The sequence below is a fragment of the Salmo salar genome, chromosome ssa14, assembly GCF_905237065.1.
Source record: "Salmo salar chromosome ssa14, Ssal_v3.1, whole genome shotgun sequence".
Taxonomy (NCBI): domain Eukaryota; kingdom Metazoa; phylum Chordata; class Actinopteri; order Salmoniformes; family Salmonidae; genus Salmo; species Salmo salar.
Window position 1 is genome coordinate 22,821,130 of NC_059455.1, and position 23,135 is coordinate 22,844,264.

Consider the following 23,135-nt stretch of genomic DNA (forward strand, 5'->3'; position numbering starts at 1 on the left):
CCTGATTCCCTGCTCTGTCCACACCCTGAGCATACAGGACACACACACGCACACCCACACTTTCATTTCCTCTTTCCAATTAAAGTCAGTGAGGTGGGGCTGAAAAGGGTGAGGTGTTTTGGTTATTTTTAGACAGCCTTTCATAATTATGTTCTGGTACAGTGTTCAAACACTCTGAAGTCAGCAGCTCTTTTGAAAAACTGCAGACAAATCAAATGAATTATGACCAGCGAGTCTCTCTCTCTCTCTCTCTCTCTCTCTCTCTCTCTCTCTTTCTCTCTCTCTCTCTCTCTCTCTCTCTGACATCACTGGGAACTTGTGTGTATAAAGTAAACACAAGAATACAGCGCGTCAGGCAAGGGAGTGTGAGCACAGACAGAGGGCCCTTTCTTATACAGACAGGGTGGGCAGGGCAGGGAGAAGTGACTCTGCCCTGAGAGAGTGACACACACACAGAGAGAGGAAGAGAGAGAGAGAGAGAGAGAGAGAGAGAGAGAGAGACAGAGAGAAAGAGAGAGAGAGGCAGAAAGAGCGTGATTCAATACAGACCAAGTATGGGGCAAAATTGAGAGCTTAGAGTATATCAACAAAAAGCAGCAGCTGATATTGAAGAGGATATACAAGGAAGAGGAAAGGAGGAAGAGGAGCTTTACTGGCCTGGACTTCTAAAGTGTTTGCCGGTAAGGTTTACATTTCAAAAGACCTTAAAAGCTCTTGATCTTATTTGGTTGAGTACCTATTGTTCAGGAGCCAATGAATATACCTATAATACTATGTGTGAACTGGAAGTCTGTTGTTTTGGGAAGTCCCTTCCATCACCCCTCCATGGTCTTTATTCATAGATACATATATTATGTACATGTCTACCTCAAATACTTCATACCCCTGCACATTGACTCAGTACTGGTACCTCATGTATATAGCCAAGTTATCGTTAATCATTGTGTATTTATTATTACGTGTTATTGCTTTTCTATATATATTTTTTTCTCTCAGCATTGTTGGGAAGGACCCGTAAGTAAGCATTTCACTGTTAGTCTACGCCTGTTGTTTACGAAGCATGTGACAAATAAAATTGGATTCGATTTGATCAGTTCAACAGGTACTGTGACGTACCAGATGATACGTTTCTGTTCAGTCACTACTCAGTGCCATTCTACAGCATGACTCTTTTAGGTAATGTAAACCTAATCTTAAGTATAGTCTTGTACAGTCTTGTACAGTTTTGGTGATGGTTCAAACCTAAGGTTCACCATAAGATCTTGTCATGCTCTCTCCCTCCACTGCTTACACTATTTCACTCGCACTGACTCAGAGGTTACCTTTTGGCATGAGCTGTAACGCATTAAGTCAATGTCTTATACTGTCTTATACTGTGAGGCGATATGATAATGTTCGCATTTGTATTTTGTATTTCTTATGGATCCCCATTAGCTGCTGCTTAGGCACCAGCTACTCTTCCTGGGGTACAGCAATATTAAGGCAGTTATACAATTTGACAAACATTACAATACATTCACAACAGATTTCACAACACAATGAGTGTGTGCCCTCAGGCCACGACTCTAGTACCACATATCTACAACACAGAATCCATGTGTACGTGTGTGTATAGTGCGTATGTTATCGTGTGTGTGCATGCATGTGTCTGTGCCTGTGTTTGTCTCTTCACAGTCCCAACTGTTCCCATAAAAAATATTCCATCTTGTGTTTCTTACCATGACACTGCGATTTTGAGTAAAGATGTGAATTGGATACACTCTTACGCATGACTTTCCGTGTCTCTAAACTATTGACTGTTCCTGCAAAAAATGTTGATTGTCTCACATTAATAAGAGGATAAAAATGTCAAATCACACATTTCAAATTTGTGTTGACAAGTCAGAAGGGTTTTGCAACAAATGATTGCCCTGGGCCAATCATGAAAGATTCCTGTGTGGCCTTGTATTGCCTTCTGTCATTCAGGCTTTTAGGTTGGGCAGAGCAGGGTCTCAAGCTTCCTAAATAGCTGAAGCTTACGCATGCAGTCATAACAGTTTCTGCCCCATCCTGGCTTTGTGTTGCCACTGAAAGTGTCTTTCTGTTTACCGCTGATCCTAGGCCAAGACAATGTTAGGTAATTATGTTACATTGTTGTTATTTTACATGAATTTTACAGCCTGGCCAGAGTACAACGTAGATAGTAAGATGTCGTGCTCGATGAAATTGGGATGTTGTGGTAAAGAATAAGACGTTGACGTCTTTTCTCCCCATTAAAAGCATTGAGTTTGAATTAATTATTTTAATTGTCAATATATGTTTGAAAACTAGTCTCCAAGGTCTTCACAGCCTCTGTAAGTTCATGTGGAGTGCACTACAAAAGACCTGTCACCATTTTCAACTTTGGCGAGGAAAACGTTCTCACACCTTGCTAGGCAATGCTAATGAGTCATAGTGATACTCATTTATTCCAGTTATCACGTCTTCCTATGTGTGATCATTTAGTGGGCTGTATGTCTCAACATCAGGCTCAACTTCATAAAAAACCAAATGCAAAGGCCTTCATCCATAAATAATGGTTAGGCTTACATTTAATGGATTTGGTAAACAAATTAGTTTAGCGGAAATGGGACCTTAATGTTGACAAACTGCAAGTAGGTACAGCCTTCTTACTTCAACGCTACAGAATAGCAGCAGTGCACTGTTTCCTGTTGAGTTATGCCAGAACGGAAGTGAAACTGATGATGGGTTAACCAATTCCACATATGGGCTGTGAGACAAAAACATAATGCACAGCCTATTTGCAGTTCAGTTGCAGCCAGATACAGAATGTGGAGCAGGCAATAGAGGACAGAGGAAAAACCTGGCCAACATTTTAATATCCATAATTCTAGTCACCGTAAACCTATAAACTAGAGACAGCTACCATTTAACCTCCTGGCTAGCCATAAAGGTTACCGTTCATCCAAGGTGCAGTGGAATGCTACAATCAGTTAATGTTAAAGTCAAAACCATCAAAGTTAGGTTCTGTCCATCATTGCCAATCCCCTCAGAGCTCCATTAGTCGGTACATTTAAATTAGTCCAGAACGAGTGCATTTCCCTCTATGGTGCAATCAGGCAGCCAGAGCCATGACTTTCTCCTCCAACTTTAATGAGTGTAAAGCTGAATAAGATACTTGAGCAGAAGAGGGAAGAGGGGGGAGAGAGCATAGAGGCACCAGGGGGACTGGAGTTCATTCTGCTCACCTTCTTCTCTCTATTTCTCTCCGCAGACAATCTCTCAGAGCCAGAGGAGAATGGATTAAAATAGACAGGAGACTTCAGAGGACCTGAGGTAGAATCCCCAAATCCCAAAAGAGGGACACAAACAAACTACTCTGAGAGGCAGACTCCATAGACCTTCCCATTGTAGCAAGGAAAGATCGGAATCATTACAGCAACTGAAGGATTTCAAAGGAAAACGTCCATCTCTCATAAAACAATTGATCTTTGGTCTTCAAACTTTCATAAATAATGCTTTGGTCTTTAAACCCCCAGATAAAGCACTTAAGGAAGGAGGGGAGGATAAAGAGATTCTCCCTGCATCAATGAATTTTCCAGTCTCTTGCTATCCTCCCTTGGCATGTGCTACTATATCAGCAACATCTTCACTATCAAGAGTTCACCAGCACTAGATCAGGGTCAAATCACCATAGAAACAATCCCCTTCCTGGTAACAGCAACACCCTTGGCTGACTAATTCAATCATCTATCCTTGTTGGCTATTGTGGTTGGCTTCTTCAATAGATGACCCTCAAAAGGAGTTGCTAAGACACTGTCAGTGAACCATGAAGGAAGACATCTTGGATTTTTTCAGTGACTTGTGGAAGGTGGCCACCACCAAGCATGACCAGGGGATCTACAATACAGTCTGCCTGGTGGTGCTGCTAGCCCTGCCTATGGTGGTGCTCTTCACTTCTCTGGTGGTGTGCTGCCACTGCTGCTGCTGTAGCCGGGCCAACTCCACTGGTTGCTGCAGAGACAGCCCAAGCTCAGACACAGCAAAATCAGACAAAAAGAAGAAGAAGAGTCCCAAAAATGAGGATTTGTGGATCTCGGTTAAAACAGGACCTATGACACCAGACAGGGTTGCCCTGACGATGGTGTAGTAGTCGTGACTGATGTTCAGATAAGGTTTCATTCTTTTGTATTTATATGAAGCTCTTTTTTACTGCAAGGTAAAAGGCCTTAGCCTTTTGAAGGCCCTAAGCGATATTTGTTTTTAAGTTTTAAAGTTAATTTCCTGCAATTCTACAAATTTTGCCATGGGGTGTACAGAAAATATTGCAGTTTTAAATCACCTTTTTGCAGTTCTCCACATTTTGCCATGGTGCAGAAATAACTTTTTGCAATTTTATAACACATTTCATACCATTCTACACATTTTGCCATGGGGCAGAGATACATTTTTTGACCGTTTGAAAGCAACTTTCCTACAATTCTACACATTTTGGCATTATTTAATGATATCTGAGTGAGAGTGACTAACAAAATCAATGAGGGCCCCATGGAGGTCAGGGCCCCTAGGCACGTGAACTACGTGCCCAGTCGGTATTCAGCCATGATTACTACAGGTTTAGATAGCTAGGTAGACTAACTACCAATCTAAACATTGTTAGCTGACATGTCTAATTGAGTGATTGTCAGTGACTGATATCTCAAGAGTAAAATTGCTGATGCACAACCAAATTTCGAACTTTCACCTTGTGTATTATACTATTCTAACTCTCAACAGTAAGTGGAGTTTAGTTTTTTTTGGCGGGGGCCCCCAGCAGCCTGGGGTCCTAAGTGAACACATGTCGCTTATGCCTGGAGCCGGCACTGGTGTTCAATATGCTCCATAGAAACTCTTGAAAGAGACTAAAAGAGCCAATGATATGTGATTGATTGTGTGTGTGCGTGCATGCATATGTGTGCCGGTGCATATGCACGTACGTGTTACTCTCAAACTCAACTCTGTACCTTGAAGCTAGTTCCACTGCATTTTTTTTATTGTTTCCTTCTAATCACAGACTGATTTAGACCTGAGACACCAGGTGTGTGCAATTACCTATCAGGTAGAACAGAAAACCAGCAGGCTCCAGACCTCAAAGGGTAAGAGTTGAATACCCCTGTGTTAGAGTGTGCAATCAACCAGAAGGTTGAGGACTGCTTTCTATTTCCAATGCTGGAGGCCAGCAATCTAGTATTGTGATTCGGTTAGAAAGATCATATTTTTTATAGGTTAGACCATTTCAAGTTCAAAGCACTTGCAGTTATTGCACTTACAATGTGAACAATGTGAACTTATGTAACTACTTTGAAATCTTTTGCTGTATTTGCTATATCCACTAAATGGAGATCTCAATTCCATTCACGAGTTGACTATCAATCGCTGAATTTAATAGAACGAAGTGAAGCACTGAGATCTTTCATTTACATTCCCGTAGAGTATGCTAAAGCTCAGTATTGTTGATGAATGAATGTTTCTACCCAACAGTTCCATGTGTTACGCTACCTTATGCTCAGATTGCCATGTGTACTGTCTAGCACTGTCCCTATTGGTTCATAAAATCATTATGCGTTATTATTATTATCTCCAGGCTCTCAGACTTTGGGGTGCTAAGTGGATCCTTCTTACATCTTTATCCCTCAGTGCCAATAGCCATCATTTCACATGTAGTGATATTTACTGGCATATCATAGTTGAGGTACTACGCCATCATTCAGTATTTTCTACACCATTGTGTTGATAAAACATAAGTTGTGTGCATATGGGGCGGTGTATGCAAAATGCACACATTTTGGGGCGGCAGGTAGCCTAGAGGTTAGCACGTTGGGCCAGTAGCCAAAAGGTTGCTAGATAGAATCCCTGAGCTGACAAGGTAAAAATCTGTTGTTCTGCCCCTGAAAAAGGCAGTTAACCCACTGTTCCTAGGCCGTCATTGTAAATAAGAATTTGTTCTTAACTGACTTGCCTAGTTAAATAAAATAAAAATATGTATGCAAATAGAAGTTTATAATTGATTTACAAATCCGGTGACAAATCAGTTTCATTTGTTATATTTTTTTATTATCCCTGTTTTAAGATCCTTATTTTGAGCCTAATGGGCTTCTGTATTAGTTATTCACTAAACTTTGATCGAGCCAAATGATGCATTAGAACATACAGGTAACTGCCAAAATAAAGGAAACACCAACATAAATAGGACGTTGGGCCACCACAAGCAGCAAGAACAGTTTCAAGGTGCTGTGGCATAGATTCTACAGTCTGAAACTCCATTGGAGGGACACAACACCGTTTTCCCACAATAAATTCCATAATTTGGTGTTTTGTTCATGGTGTTGGAAAACTCTGTCTCAGGCATGATCTGGTGACTGAGACATGCATGCATGCACACACACACGCACGCACGCACGCACGCACGCACGCACGCACACACACACACACACACACACACACACACACACACACACACACTTTAAACCCCCCCTATGCTCCTTTGAGAACTCTCTTTCAAAGTCAATGAGATCTCTTCTTCTAGTCATGCCAAAACAATGGGAAACTGGGCATTTTACATATGACCCTAAGCATGATGGGATGTTAACTGCTTAATTAACTCAGGAACCACACCTGCGTAAAAGTACCTGCTTTCAATATAATTGGTATCACTCATGTAGGGCTTTATTCAATCAGATCCACTTTAGCCGACATCCAGATAGCGGTTGTTTTGACATGTCAGAGGTGGAACTGTGTTCCAGCTGTCAAATCCACAAGCGGCTCCTGGCATTATAGCCTACCTAAAGTAGACATTGCCATTGACTGCACGGAGTCGCATTAAGATAAATCTCATGCAGCCCTGTTTACAAGTTTGAACACTGGAATGTGAGATGTAATCTACACCTCGATTAGGCTGATAGAAATCCTCATTATTTGAATGATTTTTGATTTGAACATCATTATTTTTGTATAGCCTACACTCTCGTTTTGAACTTTTAATGCAAGGGTGATGGGTTACAATGATCAAGAGCAGCTGCTCTCCAATTTGACAGCTCCAACGCGGTTACACCTTCGACACCGCCAGGACATCAGTTATGAGGGTGGCGGCTATCGCCAGTTAATGCTTGATCTGATTGAATCTAGGCCTTACTCAAGTGTTTCCTTTATTTTTTCAGTTACCTATATATTCTGTCTGTTTGTTATCACACAAGAAATCGCTGAGGTGATACATTTTCAAGTTATGAGCTCAGGCCACACGGGCGACTGCATGAATCATTTATCCTGTCATTTGATTTTACAAAACAGCTGGAGAAAAGAGGGACAAAATAAAGTATTTTTGTAGCTTTGTTGATTCTTTGTCGGTTGGTTCATGTGTGGTTCACAATACATGTGTTTAGAAGATTTCTGTTATCTTGTTTGTTGCATAAATTAACTTCATCCCTAGAGAACCTGGGCAAATGTATCATAATTTGAATCTGATATTTGGTAACCAACATAAAGCATTAGCATCCACACACTCTGGATGCTTGTTGTTATTTCAAACTGATATGTAGTGATAGTCTGGGTCTGGAGTAGTGACTAGCAAATTATGTGTGTCGAGATAATGATTTGGGGGTTTCCTACTCTCTGTCAGACATGCCGTGTAGCTGAGTCCTACAGCTCTGACAGGCCCAGGCATTCAGAGGCAGAGCACAGACATGCAGTGGAAAGTCTATGTGGGCTGATGGCAGCTTGTCTGCCATGACACAACCCACCAACCCCAGCAGTACACCACTTCTAAACAAACAAGTCTTGTTTGAATACTACACTACCACTCATGGAAAAATTACATCAACCCTACCCATAGCCACACACACACACACACTTCAATGGTGATTCAGCCTATGCTCATGGGTAGGTACTTTGTTGTATGAAAGCCTGTTTGTCAGATGCCACTTTGGAATCTGAGCTCCAAACTTGAGCTCATGTTGAACTTGTTCTCTGTGAGTGAGGTAAATAGCCACAGACTCAAAACACTGCTGCATGTATACTCAAAAGTGTAGGGATGACAAAATAAGCAAATATGTTAATTGACAATTGAAGTAACCTTTGAAGCAGGAATAAGCACATAAAGGGTAAAACTGTTTTAATTATTTTTTCTATGGGAGATTACATGTGTCTAACTGGATAAAAATGTGTGAAGAATTGTGTGTGAGGCATTTCCTTCCCTTTCCATCCCTATCACATTAATCTCAGCATTAAAGACATGCTACGCTACTTTGCCGACGAAGAAAGTATTTTTTAACCTCTCTAGGGTAGGTGGCACCAAATCGTCCCACCTATGTAACAGCCAGTGTAACCCGTGGCGTGTTATTCAAAAACCTCAAAAATGCAAAAACTTCAATTTTTCAAACATATGACTATTTTACACAATTTTAAAGACAAGACTCTCGTTAATCTAACCACACTGTCCGATTTCAAAAAGGCTTTACAACGAAAGCAAAACATTAGATTATGTCAGCAGAGTACCCAGCCAGAAATAATCAGACACCCATTTTTCAAGCTAGCATATAATGTCACATAAACCCAAACCACAGCTAAATGCAGCACTAACCTTTGATGATCTTCATCAGATGACAACCCTAGGACATTATGTTATACAATACATGCATGTTTTGTTCAATCAAGTTCATATTTATATCAAAAACCAGCTTTTTACATTAGCATGTGACTAGCATGTGACTAGCATTCCCACCGAACACTGCCGTTGAATTTACTAAATTACTCACGATAAACGTTCACAAAAAGCACAACAATTATTTTAAGAATTATAGATACAGAACTCCTCTATGCACTCGATATGTCCGATTTTAAAATAGCTTTTCGTTGAAAGCACATTTTGCAATATTCTCAGTAGATAGCCCGGCATCACAGGGCTAGCTATTTAGACACCCAGCAAGTTTAGCACTCACCAAAGTCAGATTTACTATAAGAAAAATGTTATTACCTTTGCTGTCTTCGTCAGAATGCACTCCCAGGACTATATCCAAACAGCGGCGTTTTGTTCGTGCGTTCAAGACACTATCCGAAAGGGTAAATAAGGGTGACGAGCATGGCGCAATTCGTGACAAAAAAATTATAAATATTCCATTACCGTACTTCGAAGCATGTCAACCGCTGTTTAAAATAAAGTTTTATGGCATTTTTCTCATAAAAAAGCGATAATATTCCGACCGGGAATCTGCGTTTAGGTAAACAGACGAAAGAAAATAAAGCATGGGGTCGACTCGGGCACGCGCCTAAGCCCATAGTACTCTGATCGGCCACTTGCCAAAAGTGATAATGTGTTTCAGCCAGAGGCTGCCTCGATATCGTTCAGCTTTTTCCCGGGCTCTGAGAGCCTATGGGAGCCGTAGGAAGTGTCACGTTAGAGCAAAGATCCTCAGTCTTCAATAAAAAGAGCCAAGATGAAACACAACTTGTCAGACAGGCCACTTCCTGCATGGAATCTTCTCAGGTTTTGGCCTGCCATTTGAGTTCTGTTATACTCACAGACACCATTCAAACAGTTTTAGAAACTTTAGGGAGTTTTCTATCCAAAGCCAATAATTATATGCATATTCTAGTTACTGGGCAGGAGTAGTAACCAGATTAAATCGGGTATGTTTTTTATCCGGCCGTGTCAATACTGCCCCCTAGCCCTAACAGGTTAAACCTCCCGCTTTGGGCAGGATGTGTCAATGTGTAGTTCATACATGTATAATCTAAGAGCAGAATACTGTCTTACCTCAATTATTCACAATCCCTAGTTTCAAAGCGACTGTTTTCTTGAACCTATGCCACACCATTTCCCCTATATTTCCCCCCACGTGGGCTGTCCTCTTGCAATTAGAGTTCTAGCCAATGAGTTTCAGCCACTCGCATTTAAATATTTCTAGCAAGAGGCCTGCCCTTCATTATCTAGTGAGGTTGCAGGGTGGGCCCAACAGCTCAGTGGACACAGCAGAGAGAGAGAGAGAGAGCAATGATGTGGTGCAAATATCTGCAGATATGTGGCGTACACTAGTACGCAATTGTCAGGGACCACTTTTGGCTCGTGAGTGCTACTTTCAGACTAGTGGCTAAAAAGTAGCAGAGAATCTCTTTAAGAGCTCATTTGCCCCAGAGTGCTGTTATAGGAACCAATCTTCTTTACAATAATTTGCAATCAATGTGGTTCAAAATAGCTATTGCATCAATTGGCTCCTGTGAGACATTTCAAAAGTTCAACTAGAATATTCCACAGTAGGCCCCATCCTCTTCTTCCTTCTTTATGATTCTTGCTTAACTTTGTGAATATCTTTCTTGCATTGTTATTCACACAGTCCGATGTGTGAAATCATTTCTCAGCAGTGAATTGAAACGACAGCTGAGAAACCAGGGGAAGTTGAGAAACCTCAACTTGTGGTATGATACACAACTCAAGTATAGGTTATCTTAGACTGTGTCTGTCAAAGAGAAAACCATAGTCATTCAACTCAAAAAGGACATAAATAGGGACCATTTTCAAATGTCCTGTCAAAATCAGGTTACCTGTGAGGTTACGTCACAAAGTGATATGAATGGTAAAAAGCAAAAGGAAACTGCAAATCTGCTATTCTGTTTTTCTGGTATATCTAACCTTTTCTGCAAATCTAACCCTGTTTCTGGGAAAGAGATGGTGAAAATCAAACGTGTTCTACTTCGTTCCTCTTCAACTATGAATTGAATTTGTTGATTAACATCAACTGCATCTTTTTGATAAACACTGTGTGAAGTCATGTCCCATTCAAATAGCACTCTCTGTCACTGCAGGCATAGATGCTAGTGCTAAAAAGGACTTCAATATAATACAACAACTGGGTCATTCCACCAATTCGCTGCCTTTTGAAAAGTGTAACTTGTAAGAAAAAAAGTTTGATTTCACCTAACTTTAACATTTCGTTATTTAACATTCAACTTCATGAAAATCATGTTTTCCCATCTCAAATGACTATAGTAAGTGCCTATTAAATGTGAAATAGAGTAACAGGGATGACCATAACAGGGCTGAAGATTTCTTCTGAAATCAGCCATGAATCCCCTGGTGACAGGAGGAATGGAAGTATGTAGTGTGCAACAGGCAGTGGCTATTGAATGCAAGCTTCACCAAAAAAATGAACTTGTTGAAACATGTATAGCCTGTCGATCTATGGGTAAAAAGGTTGACATGTTATGCTTGACACCACAAAACACCAGAAAATGGCCAAAAATAGTAGAACCAGCTCATCTGCTTTTACTCTATGATTTGACTATTAGATATTCAATGTTTCTTTTGCAAAAAATATTTAAAAAGGAATAGTTTCACCATATTAAAACGGGAGTTCAGTTCACATAACAGTGTTGACCTTAAAATGAGGGACAGATGTAAATGAATCACTAATCACATGAAATACATAATAGTCTTCAGAAATGACTGTCATAGCAACACAATAAGAAGGGCTTTATAATGATGGTGAAACTTGGAGACATTTTGGGATTAAGTCGGTTAAAATCTTCCTAGAAGTGATACAGGGTTGATGGAGAGACATGTCAAAATGCTGAATTTTGGCATTTTAGCAAGACTTTATTCATTTTAGAAATCCGATTGATTGAATTCTCCATGTGGTCTATATTAAAGGGCACTTAATTTAATATAGCAGGCTTTTAATTTCCACTTAAAATATCAAAGGGACGCAAAAGGCACTCTTTTCGTGGAACGACACAATTACAATACGCACTTGAAAATACAATCTTACAAAGGAGCATGTCATACATTCTACTTCTTATGCATAACATCTGAAATGTGATATGTAGCTAACTCTGTAGGCTGGGTAGGCCGGAGACCAGAGCTTAGAACAGAGGGTCAGGGTCTATGCTATGTTATGAATGTGAACAAGAGCAGTATAACTATTCTAAAAACATGGTATCATTGGGTAATCTAACTGATTATGCATAATAGGAGCAGACAGTGTTATGAATATAGTGACAGTTTTATGCCATGGAGCCAGCCTATAAAATGTAATCATATACAGTACAATAGGACAGAGGTAATTTGTTAAGAATCTACGTCTGCGAGGAATGCCGCTTTAGGACAGAGCCAAGATACGAAATCCTTTTACTTTACCCATGTGAAAATACTATACAGTGAAAGTTGCAGTTCACTTGTTCATAATATATATAATATATATATTCATAACCAATATAATACAACTATCCTATTAAAAATAAAGACGTTTATGGCTGCAGCCATATGATATGTTAACATAAAGTAAGTTATACAATAATATTGAGATAGATTGATGTTCCTGGTTTGAGGTTCTAGCTACTTTGCCTGGTTTGTAATGAGGTTCCCATTGACTGCTTTAGTTCATCAGAGGGACTATTTTCTGGGAGCTGTTCTGCTGCTAAGCGACCTCCTCTTCCTGGCAGTGCCCACAGGCCGAATCTTCATCTCAGTGAAATCAAGAGACATCAGGTGACCCTTCCATGGCTCCCAGTTCACACCCTGGTAGAGGTTAGAAAGAGAAAGGACAACACATTAGCCACAGTCAGCCAGATGTTTCATGATACTAGTAACTGCTTCACACCGAAGAAGATTTCATGCTGTCTCATATCTATCAAAATAAGGTAAAATATAGAATGATCCAGAATGAAACTTCTTTCAAGATCTATCTGTGCCGGTGATGCCTTCATCAATACTGACACAAACGTATTATGCATCTCATTAAGAGAGGCATGGTATAACTTGATATGACAAAACAATTCCCTCCCATTTCCTCTCAACGTTCTTCATGCAGACACAACAACAGTTCTTGTTAGGCTCCCTGAGAATGAAAGTTAGCTATAAACACCTGCTATTTATCAGGCTTTTTGAGAAAAGTGTATCTTTATGGAAGCTGATAAATCTAGGACAGCCATTTCACACTAAGAATAGAAAACCCCTACCAGACGCTCATGTGCAGCTACCATGGATTCTTTATTATGCTATCAGCGCCATCTGCTTGTACAATCTTGCACTACACCCCCCAAAAACTACACTGCACACGTCTTACCATGCTGTGTCTGTTGTCTCCGAATTTGCCGTTGAGGTTGGCAAGGTGACAGTTTTTGTACCACCATGCACCACGATGTGTCAGGGCACAGTTACCAAGAGCAATGTCATTGTCATTGTCAACCGTAGAGAAGGGGCGACCTTGATGGTAGTTCATGGCATCGCCTGGAAAACAATCATATACCAGATTCACAGCATCCATTGTGAAAATTCTATTCATTACAGTCACAGCTGTGTGGTAATTGGTTATGTGTGTGGGTTGGAGCCCTGGGTTTGTTTAATGTGTGGAATATTTATGCTTGTATTCGTCAACAAATTGTTAGAAAGATACAAAGAGATGGTCCACCTGCTGTTCCACTGTATTCGCCGATGGTCAGCTTGAACTTCTGCTTAGCCGGGGCTATCTTGAAGTTGTCATAGACAGCATAGGCCTTCTCTGAACCCACACCAAGGTCCACTCGCAGCTCGTACTGCGTGGGAGTATTGGTCAGCTCATAGATATTGTCCAGACCTGTGGGTTAGAGTAAGAGAACTTTGAGGACTTATTACATTTGCATCATCATTATCGTCAATATCAATTCCATGAGAAGAACTCCTAGGGACATAACAGTCCTATTGAGATACAGGAGATGAAAAGGATGTCTATACAGTACTAACCTAGCCAAAATTCATCAGTCATGTTCCCAAATCCAGCCATGTACGGTCTCCAGCGCTTCATGAAGTCCATCTGTCCATTGTTGCGTCTCTGGAACACCTGGGGAGTGATGTACTGTAGATCTCAGTCTCTGCTCACACTCAAAGTTGATTGACAGTTTGATTGACAGCTTATATCGATGGTCCATCTATCCAGACCGTTTTTTCTTTCAGTCATCAATACCATCAATAATAATGTACTCTAGCTTGAGCGTACCACCCATCCACCGCCATCAGTGTCCATGTCACAGTACACCTCCATGGGCTTGGTGCGATCACTGTTGACGTAAATGGTGTAGATTCCACTTGCCACATTACCATTCTTCTTAATCTGAGTACAGTCCATGGGGAATGGGTACAACAAACCCACTGTGAAGGATACAAGTACAATGATACTAGTAAACTATAACCATTATGGGGTTCAGGGGACAAAAAAATATGTAACGATGTGTCAAGTAATTTACTCTGATATAGCAACAAGCTAATTGACATGAAAGTTGGCCTTCAGTTATATTTCACTAAATATTTCACAAGTGACCAATTAATTGTAAGGTGAGAAAGATATTAAACATTACTAATCAAATTGAAATTATAGCACAAGAGTGTAGTGAAATGCTAACGTCTCACCACACTGATGTATGAATGAGTCAGACTAGTTTGGTGTCTGGATGATGTTCATGGAGGGCACAGTGTACCTGTTTTGAATGTGATCTCTATCACTCTGCTCCTCTTTGGTCCTCTGTAAGCAAGGAGGGTAACAATGTAGTTCTTTCCTTTCTCCAGGCCTGACATGGCAAAGCTGCTGTCTCCTGCCCTCAGCTTCTTCTCCACAGCCTATTCAGAACACAGTGGAATTACAATCATTCGCTGAGACAAGGAAGAGTCACTGAAACAGAACTAAAGACCACTGACGTTGGTTTTTACAAACGTTTCGCCACTAGAGGTCAGGGGTATAACACTGAGAATACTTGTATTTTGTACACAATGCACACCAACAGTAACTTTGTCGATTAAGGCAGCTCCCCGCACCTCTCTGAGTCAGATGGGTTGGGTTAAATGCGAAAGACACATTTCAGTTGAAGGCATTCAGTTATACAACTGACTAGGTATCCCCCTTTCCCTTTCCTTTCATATAGGATGAAATGAAATTGTGATCTCCAATACCGAAAGCTACGAAAAAAACACAACTGGCTAATATAATAGGTTTCTATAGCTACATACATATATCATATCTTTGCATATTTCCATGCCCACAACTAGAGTGTGTGTTACTGAGAATTAGTACCTTCAAACTGCCATCCTCAGCTCTCAATTTGAGGATGTAGCCATCGATTATGGCTAAGGGAGCAGTCCAGGTCAAGGTAGCTACATCCAGCTTAACATCCGATGCTTTCAGGTTTTTTGGTGCGTCAATTTCTATGGAGAGAACATCCCAAAACAGAAGCCATTTAGTCAAATAGAATGCATGAATAAAGATGTCCAGATTCAGTAATTGGATGGCTGAATAAGAATATGACAGCTGATGAAGTACTATTTATCTTACATTCCTCCATCTCTATTCTCCAATAAATGTCACTGTGTGTATCTCATATTGAGCAGATCCTTGAACTGTTAGTTTGGTTTGACCAGAATTCCACTAAGAGCGAAGGAACCTGACAGCTCCCCAAAGATGATTATGCCTCCACACCCGGATGTCCTAGCCGTGTCTGAATCCTGGCTTAGGAAGGCCACCAAAAACCCAGAAATTTCCATCCCTAACTATAACATTTTCCGACAAGATAGAACAGCCAAAGGGGGCGGAGTTATAATCTACTGCAGAGATAGCCTGCAGAGTTCTGTCTTACTATCCAGGTCTGTGCCCAAACAATTTGAGCTTCTACTTTTAAAAATCCACCTTTCTAGAAACAAGTCTCTCACCGTTGCCGCTTGCTATAGACCACCTTCTGCCCCCAGCTGTGCCCTGGACACCATATGTGAACTGATTGCCCCCATCTATCTTCAGAGCTTGTGCTTAACACCCTGGCCATCCTATAATCTAAGCTTGATGCCCTCAATCTCACACAAATGATCAATGAACCTACAAGGTACAACCCCAAATCTGTAAACACAGGCACCTTAATAGATATTATCCTAACCAACCTGCCCTCCAAATACACCTCTGCTGTCTTCAACCAGGATCTCAGCGATCACTGCCTCATTGCCTGTGTCCGTAATGGGTCCGCGGTCAAACGACCACCCCTCATCACTGTCAAACACTCCCTAAAACACTTCAATGAGCAGGCCTTTCTAATCGACCTGGCCCGGGTATCCTGGAAGGATATTGACCTCATTCCGTCAGTAGAGGATGCCTGGTTATTCTTTAAAAGTGCTTTCCTCACCATCTTAAATAAGCATGCCACATAAAAATTTAGAACCAGGAACAGATATAGCCCTTGGTTCACTCCAGTCCTGACTGCCCTTAGCATCGAATAGCCCCTGCGATATACAACTTTTCAGGGAAGTTAGGAACGAATATACACAGGTAGTTAGGAAAGCAAAGGCTAGCTTTTTCAAACAGAAATTTGCATTCTGTAGCACAAACTCCAAAAAGTTCTGGGACACTGTAAAGTCCATGGAGAATAAGAGCACCTCCTCCCAGCTGCCCACTGCACTGAGGCTAGGAAACACTGTCACCACCAATAAATCCACGATAATTGAGAATTTCAATAAGCATTTTTCTACGGCTGGCCATGCTTTCCAACTGGCTACCCCTAACTCGGTCAACAGCCCTGCACCCCCAACAGCAACTCGCCCAAGCCTCCCCCATTTCTCCTTCACCCAAATCCAGATAGCTGATGTTCTGAAAGAGCTGCAAAATCTGGACCCCTACAAATCAGCCGGGCTAGACAATCTGGACCCTCTCTTTCTAAAATTATCCATTGAAATTGTTGCAACCCCTATTACTAGCCTGTTCAACCGCTCTTTTGTATCATCTGAGATCCCCAAAGATTGCCGCGGACATCCCCCTCTTCAAAGGGGGAGACACACTAGACCCAAACTGCTACAGACCTATATCTATCCTACCCTGCCTTTCTAAGGTCTTCGAAAGCCAAGTTAACAAACAGATCACTGACCATTTCGAATCCCACCGTACCTTCTCCGCTATGCAATCTGGTTTCCGAGCTGGTCATGGGTGCACCTCAGCCACGCTCAAGGTCCTAAACGATATCATAACCGCCATCGATAAGAGACAATACTGAGCAGCTGTATTCATCGACCTGGTCAAGGCTTTCGACTCTTTCAATTACCACATTCTTATCGGCAGACTCAACAGCCTTGGTTTCTCAAATGACTGCCTTGCATGGTTCACCAACTACATCTCAGACAGAGTTCATTGTGTTAAATCGGAGGGCCTGTTGTCCGGATCTCTGGCAGTCTCTATGGGGGTGCCACAGGGTTCAATTCCCGGGCCGACTCTTTTCTCTGTATACATCAATGATGTCGCTCTTGCTGCTGGTGATTCTCTGATCCACCTCTACGCAGACGACACCATTCTGTATACTTCTGGCCCTTCTTGGGACACTGTGTTAACTAACCTCCAGACGAGCTTCAATGCCATACAACTCTCCTTCCGTGGCCTCCAACTGTTCTTAAATGCAAGTAAAACTAAATGCATGCTCTTCAACCGATCGCTGCCCACACCTGCCTGCACGTCCAGCATCACTACTCTGGACGGTTCTGACTTAGAATATGTGGACAACTACAAATACCTAGGTGTCTGGTTAGACTATAAACTCTCCTTCCAGACTCACATTAAGCATCTCCAATCCAAAATTAAATCTAGAATAGGCTTCCTATTTCACACCAAAGCATCATTCACTCTTGCTGCCAAACATACCCTCGTAAAACTGACTATCCTGCCGATCCTTGACTTCAGCGATGTCATTTACAAAATAGCCTCCAACACTCTACTCAGCAAATTGGATGCAGTCTATCACAGTGCCATCCATTTTGTCACCAAAGCCCCATATACTACCCACCACTGCGACCTGTATGCTCTCGTTGGCTGGCCTTCGCTTCATATTCGTCGCCAAACCCACTGGCTCCAGGTCATCTATAAGTATTTGCTAGGTAAAGCTCCGCCTTATTTCAGCTCACTGGTCACCATAGCAGCACCCACCCGTAGCACGCGCTCCAGCAGGTATATTTCACTGGTCACCCCCAAAGCCAATTCCTCCTTCGGCCGCCTTTCCTTCCAGTTCTCTGCTGCCAATGACTGGAATGAATTGCAAAAATCACAAGCTGGAGACTCATATCTCCCTCACTGACTTTAAGCACCAGCTGTCAGAGCAGCTCACAGATCACTGCACCTGTACATAGCCCATCTGTAAATAGCCCATCAGACTACCTCTTCCCCATACTGTTATTTAAAAAAATATATTTTGTTGCTCCTTTGCACCCCAGCATCTCTACTTGCACATTCATCTTCTGCACATCTGTCACCCCAGTGTTTAATTGCTAAATTGTTATTATTTCGCCACTATGGCGTATTTTTTGCCTTACCTCCCTTATCTTACCTCATTTGCATACACTGTATATAGACTTTTTCTATTGTGTTATTGACTGTATGTTTGTTTATTCCATGTGTAACTCTGTGTTGGTGTTTGTGTGACACTGCTTTGCTTTATCTTGGCCAGGTCGCAGTTGTAAATGAGAACTTGTTCTCAACTAGCCTACCTGGTTAAATAAAGGTGAAAAAAACAACAACAAAAAACCACAATAACCTCTTGTTCAGTAATGACTATCTGCCTCATTGGACAATGAATGCGTGGGATTATCATGAAAATACAGATAGAAAACCTGTCTCAGCTGGTATGGAGCTCTTCCTGCTGACCCGGGAGCCCTTGACAGCCCAGATGTAGACTGTGTAGATGACTCCAGGCCTCAGCCCAGTCAACCTGTAGAAGGTGCTGTCTGCCCCAACAGGGATCTCCCCACTGGAGCCCTCAGGAGAGCTGTAGCTGATCATGTAGCCGTCAATGTCCGCTAAAGGTCTGTCCCACGACACATCAGCTGTGTCTTCTGTCACTTCTCTGGTCAAGAGGTTAGTAGGAGCATCCAGATCTGGAGAACCATTAGTAAATGGGTTATTACTATATTACAGTCTACCATGCATTATATTTTTTGCATCTGGGAGAATAAAAGTTGTGTTTCCCAAGAGCGAGATCATTTTCAAGTCAGGATTTGTTAAAAAGTAGCACAAGTATTTTGCATAGAATAATTAACAAACTAATATTGAATTATTGGGGAATTACAACCCAATAGCAATGTTTGTTGGATGTATTTAGGCCTCAAAAGTGGTCTTCTGCTGAGATAAGTTCACGTTACAGGCCATCCGTTTTGTAGCTGCAGCCATATGGCAAAATTCTAAATGACCTGGGAAAGATTATCACTATATCATTTCAAGCTTTGCAGTGCTATTTTTTTCATTTTTGTTAGGGGGTTGAGGAATATAGCTGGATGTACACAGTCAATGGTGTACAGAAAGTGGACTAATCTTGACATTAAGGTATAAAAACATTAGACAAACTTCAATTTTGAAGTATAATGTATTTTTAAGTATACATATTATTAGAATATATTATTTTCTGTGATGGTCAGTTGTGGTATGACTAAGGACATGTGAGACAAGTTTGATTGATTATCTCTTTGCCACTTTTACTGGTAACACTACTTTGTAGTCCCAGATGAATTATCTAACACAAACACTTCCTATTCTAAGTAACATCCATATCTATACGGTTTTTCAACACTTTGAATCACGAGACAAGTTAGTGACCTGTCTCAGCATCAACAAAGCTCTTCCTGCTGACCCGGGAGCCCTTGACAGCCCAGATGTAGACTGTATAGATGACTCCAGGCCTCAGCCCAGTCAGCCTGTAGGAGGTGCTGTCTGCCCCAACAGGGATCTCCCCACTGGAGCCCTCAGGAGAGCTGTAGCTGATCATGTAGCCATCGATTTCAGCCTGGACTTTATCCCATGTTACTGTCGCTGTGTCTTCTGTCACTTCTCTGGTCAACAGGTTAGTAGGAACATCTAGTTCTAGAGAGGTATGAGTGTGAGTTAATTTCAGTAGTTTCAGCACATACTATGTAAGTAGCAGGCACTAAAAGCTAGATGTGTTAGGAACTATGTTAAAGCATATGTTATGTCATTCTACTAGTGCAGTGTTATCACATGAAGATCTTTAACAATGTATTTTACAAAATACATTTTTCAAGGCATTTTTCAATTAATTATCAGTGTCCACTTTAACCTCAATGACTACCCAAGCTAAGAGTGTACCTACCACCACCCTGTTTGTTACCTCTTGTTAACTCTTGTTTAAGAGCATAAAGCTCTATGTACCACCTTCCATTAGTCCTGTGTCACAGTTCATTTACGTTTACTGATCCAGTAATCCTGGCCTTCCCCAACCTACCCCCATCCAGTCAGCAGACAAAACATGGGAAACATGGGGAGCCCTGCTTGGATTTCACCCCTCTCGGATGTTTGTATCCATGTGGAATCCCTTTGTTTGACTTATGGGACAGGTTAGTGTACTATGTCTGTTTCAATTTCTCACTGAAGCAGGCGTCCATGACAATGCAGCTGTCGGCTTCCAGTAGGCTTCCAATGTCCCACACCAACAGTCCCTGAAGGCCAGACGACCAAACCTCACCTACAACCTAATGTAGTATATTGTTTACTTTTGGTATCAATGGGATTGTGGGGGAGGAAATGTATACACTGATACGAAAAGTATAGTACCACTGGGTGTGATATTTCTACGCTATGAGAGCCAAGAGGAGATTTCCTACACAGTGCTTATCTATAGCCTGTATTTCCTGACGGCGGGCGTCAGCTGGTATAGTACTTGAGCCTTCTGTTTTAAAGCCCTAAACAGCAGTTAAAATGCACTCTTCTCGCTCTTCTCTCTCTCTCTCTCTCTCTCTCTCTCTCTCTCTCTCTCTCTCTCTCTCTCTCTCTCTCTCTCTCTCTCTCTCTCTCTCTCTCTCTCTCCTTTATGTATACAGTTGATCTCAAATATTTGATAGTATTTTGCTGACTGGATTGCCAGTAAGTGGAAGTTAACCAAATAGTTAGGTGAACCGAGGGGTTATTGAAATAACCCCACCAAGCCGTTACTGCTTCCTCCTTTTATCCCATCACATTGACACACAAGAGAAGCATATGTTTGGTGTTTCTTTCAAATGAGCAGAATTAAATGAGGAAGGAACAATTTCTAGCTCCCTTAAATGTCTCTAAAACATTTCCACAAACATGCTCCACAGCTATAGGCTATGATAAACTCATTTCAAAAGAAGTGTCTACCTAATTACTTTAAATAGCTTGCCCAGCACAGGTCTGAGCAAGAGTTTCCCTCTTGGCAAAGATGTAAAGAAGATAAATATTCACAAAAGTGCTGAGGGAGAAAGTCTGCCTGGCAGTTTTTTTTTGTACCATGTTGTCATTTTGTAAAGTGCATCCCTTTAAAAGTGAAAATACAGCCCTAAGAACTATCCACAAGACCCCAACATAAAAAAAATGTCTTCTTGCACAAAGGACCTACATAAAGCATAGGATGAGAAGTTCTCTCCCATTCATCCACAAGCCACCAGGATCAAAGTATAAAGACAGACTGAAACAAAAACAAGTCAGACATTTGGTTGACAGTTTACCTGTCTCAGCTTCTGTGGAGCTCTTCCTGCTGACCCGGGAGCCCTTGACAGCCCAGATGTAGACTGTATAGATGACTCCAGGCCTCAGCCCAGTCAGCCTGTAGGAGGTGCTGTCTGCCCCAACAGGGATCTCCCCACTGGAGCCCTCAGCAGAGCTGTAGCTGACCACGTAGCCATCGATCTCTGCTTGTACCTTCTGCCATTCCACGGTAGCGGTATCCTCTGTCACTTCTTTGGTCAAGAGGTTAGTAGGATCGTCAAGATCTGTTGATATATATGAGGATGTAGGCAAAGACGTTGTGTGAAGAATCACTATTTTCTATAAGGACACTCAGGTAGGTGGTTTATAAAACACCATTCAAGCATTAATTTTATCCAAGTCGGTCAAATAATTTTCTGTTGGGCTCTTCACTCCTGTGAGGAGCAGACAGAGGCCCTAGGAGCAGGCTGCGAGAGGAACGCAGACCCAGCACATACGTCTACATTGGCACAATGTTGGCCCAATGCGAGCAAAAATATTGACCATATATAGGTTGCCAACATCGGGCCAATGCGCCTTTGCTCATCAGCTCCACGTTGGTCCCTAAGGCATTTGTGTGGGCAGTTCATATCTGGTGAAGGCAGTCCTTACTTTGCCTGAAAAAAGCCAATCTTTTCCCAGCACAGGTCTTCATTTGGCTCCCTGATTTGCATACTGCTACTAACACAGGAGGTTGGTGGCACCTGTATTGGGGAGGACGGGCTCATGGTAATGGCTGGAGCGGAATTTATGGAATGGTATCAAATACATCAAACACATGGTTTCCAGGTGGTTTATGCCATTCCATTCTCTCTGTTCCGGACATTATTATGAGCCATCCTCCCTTCAGCTAATTTACAACATAATTCTCTAAAGGTGAATCCTCACTGCAGAAACAATAAACAGCACGTCATGCTGGTCCATGCACATTTTTTCAGTGCATTAAAAAAATATGAACAACAATAATTACAGGCCATCTAATAATTTGGCCAAATAAAAAAATATTTTGAACTTACATTTCATGATCTGACATAATGGCAGCCTACCTTTTGGGCTTTACATTGGAGATTTGCTATTTTTTCATGGTTTTAGGTCGATTTTTAAGCACCTTTTGGGAGCCAAATGAGCCAGCTCACCGAAAAGACTCGGAATGCCCATCTCTAATACATAGATTTTTACAAGAGAAACTATTAACTCATACTGTATGTTATTTAAGTATTTTTTGAGACTTCATCATTGGCTGTGCACAAGATACAAAAAAATGTGGGCATTACACAACAGAACACTTTAACTGGATCCAAATACTCAAATGAGCCCCCGCCTCTAGCTGGGATTAGTTTGGGATAGACTGTGTTGGGCTTGGTGTGGGCTAACCTGTGTCGGCTGGTGTGGGCTAGCCCACGCTGGGATAGCCTCTGTTGGGCTGATATGGGATTACCGTGGGCTAGCCCGTGTTGGGCTGGAGTGGGCTTGGTGTGGGCTTGGTGTGGGCTAGCCTGTGCCCACCTTGTCAACCGAATACCCAGATGGGGCCAATGTTTGCTGGGGCACGCTCTCTCTATGACGAGGAAGTCAAGGGGCTTTAGGTATCAGAGGACAGAGAAGATATATGGCGGATGTGAGTGGACTGACAGGGAGGATCCAGAGCGGAGC

General features: G+C 41.8%; 2 protein-coding genes across 5 annotated transcripts in view; one reads left to right on the plus strand and one right to left on the minus strand.

Moving 5' to 3' along the window:
* The first annotated feature begins 334 nt into the window (after positions 1-334).
* Positions 335-7,351, plus strand: LOC106569076 (uncharacterized protein KIAA0040). Of its 2 annotated transcripts, XM_014140049.2 has the most exons (3): positions 335-680; positions 1,095-1,176; positions 3,254-7,351. In XM_014140049.2, the coding sequence occupies exon 3, from the start codon at positions 3,809-3,811 to the stop codon at positions 4,127-4,129; it is 321 nt and encodes a 106-aa protein (XP_013995524.1). In that variant the 5' UTR covers positions 335-680; positions 1,095-1,176; positions 3,254-3,808; the 3' UTR covers positions 4,130-7,351. The 2 variants fall into 2 exon arrangements, with proteins under 2 accessions (XP_013995524.1, XP_013995523.1); XM_014140048.2 differs by lacking the exon at positions 1,095-1,176 and having other exon boundaries at positions 338-680.
* Positions 7,352-11,577: 4,226 nt separating this feature from the next.
* The window catches only part of LOC106569077 (tenascin-N), a 31,586-nt gene continuing 20,028 nt past the window's right edge, over positions 11,578-23,135 (minus strand). The window contains exons 7-16 of one of the 3 annotated variants that reach the window (XM_014140050.2): positions 21,464-21,727; positions 19,581-19,844; positions 18,602-18,865; positions 15,048-15,178; positions 14,458-14,596; positions 13,980-14,131; positions 13,727-13,823; positions 13,416-13,580; positions 13,071-13,234; positions 11,578-12,523 (exon numbers count right to left, since the gene is read on the minus strand). In XM_014140050.2, the coding sequence (XP_013995525.1) occupies positions 12,398-12,523; positions 13,071-13,234; positions 13,416-13,580; positions 13,727-13,823; positions 13,980-14,131; positions 14,458-14,596; positions 15,048-15,178; positions 18,602-18,865; positions 19,581-19,844; positions 21,464-21,727 (1,766 nt within the window). In that variant the 3' untranslated portion in view covers positions 11,578-12,397. The remainder of the gene's footprint in view (positions 12,524-13,070; positions 13,235-13,415; positions 13,581-13,726; positions 13,824-13,979; positions 14,132-14,457; positions 14,597-15,047; positions 15,179-18,601; positions 18,866-19,580; positions 19,845-21,463; positions 21,728-23,135) is intronic. The other 2 variants (XM_014140052.2, XM_014140054.2) reach the window with 2 other exon arrangements.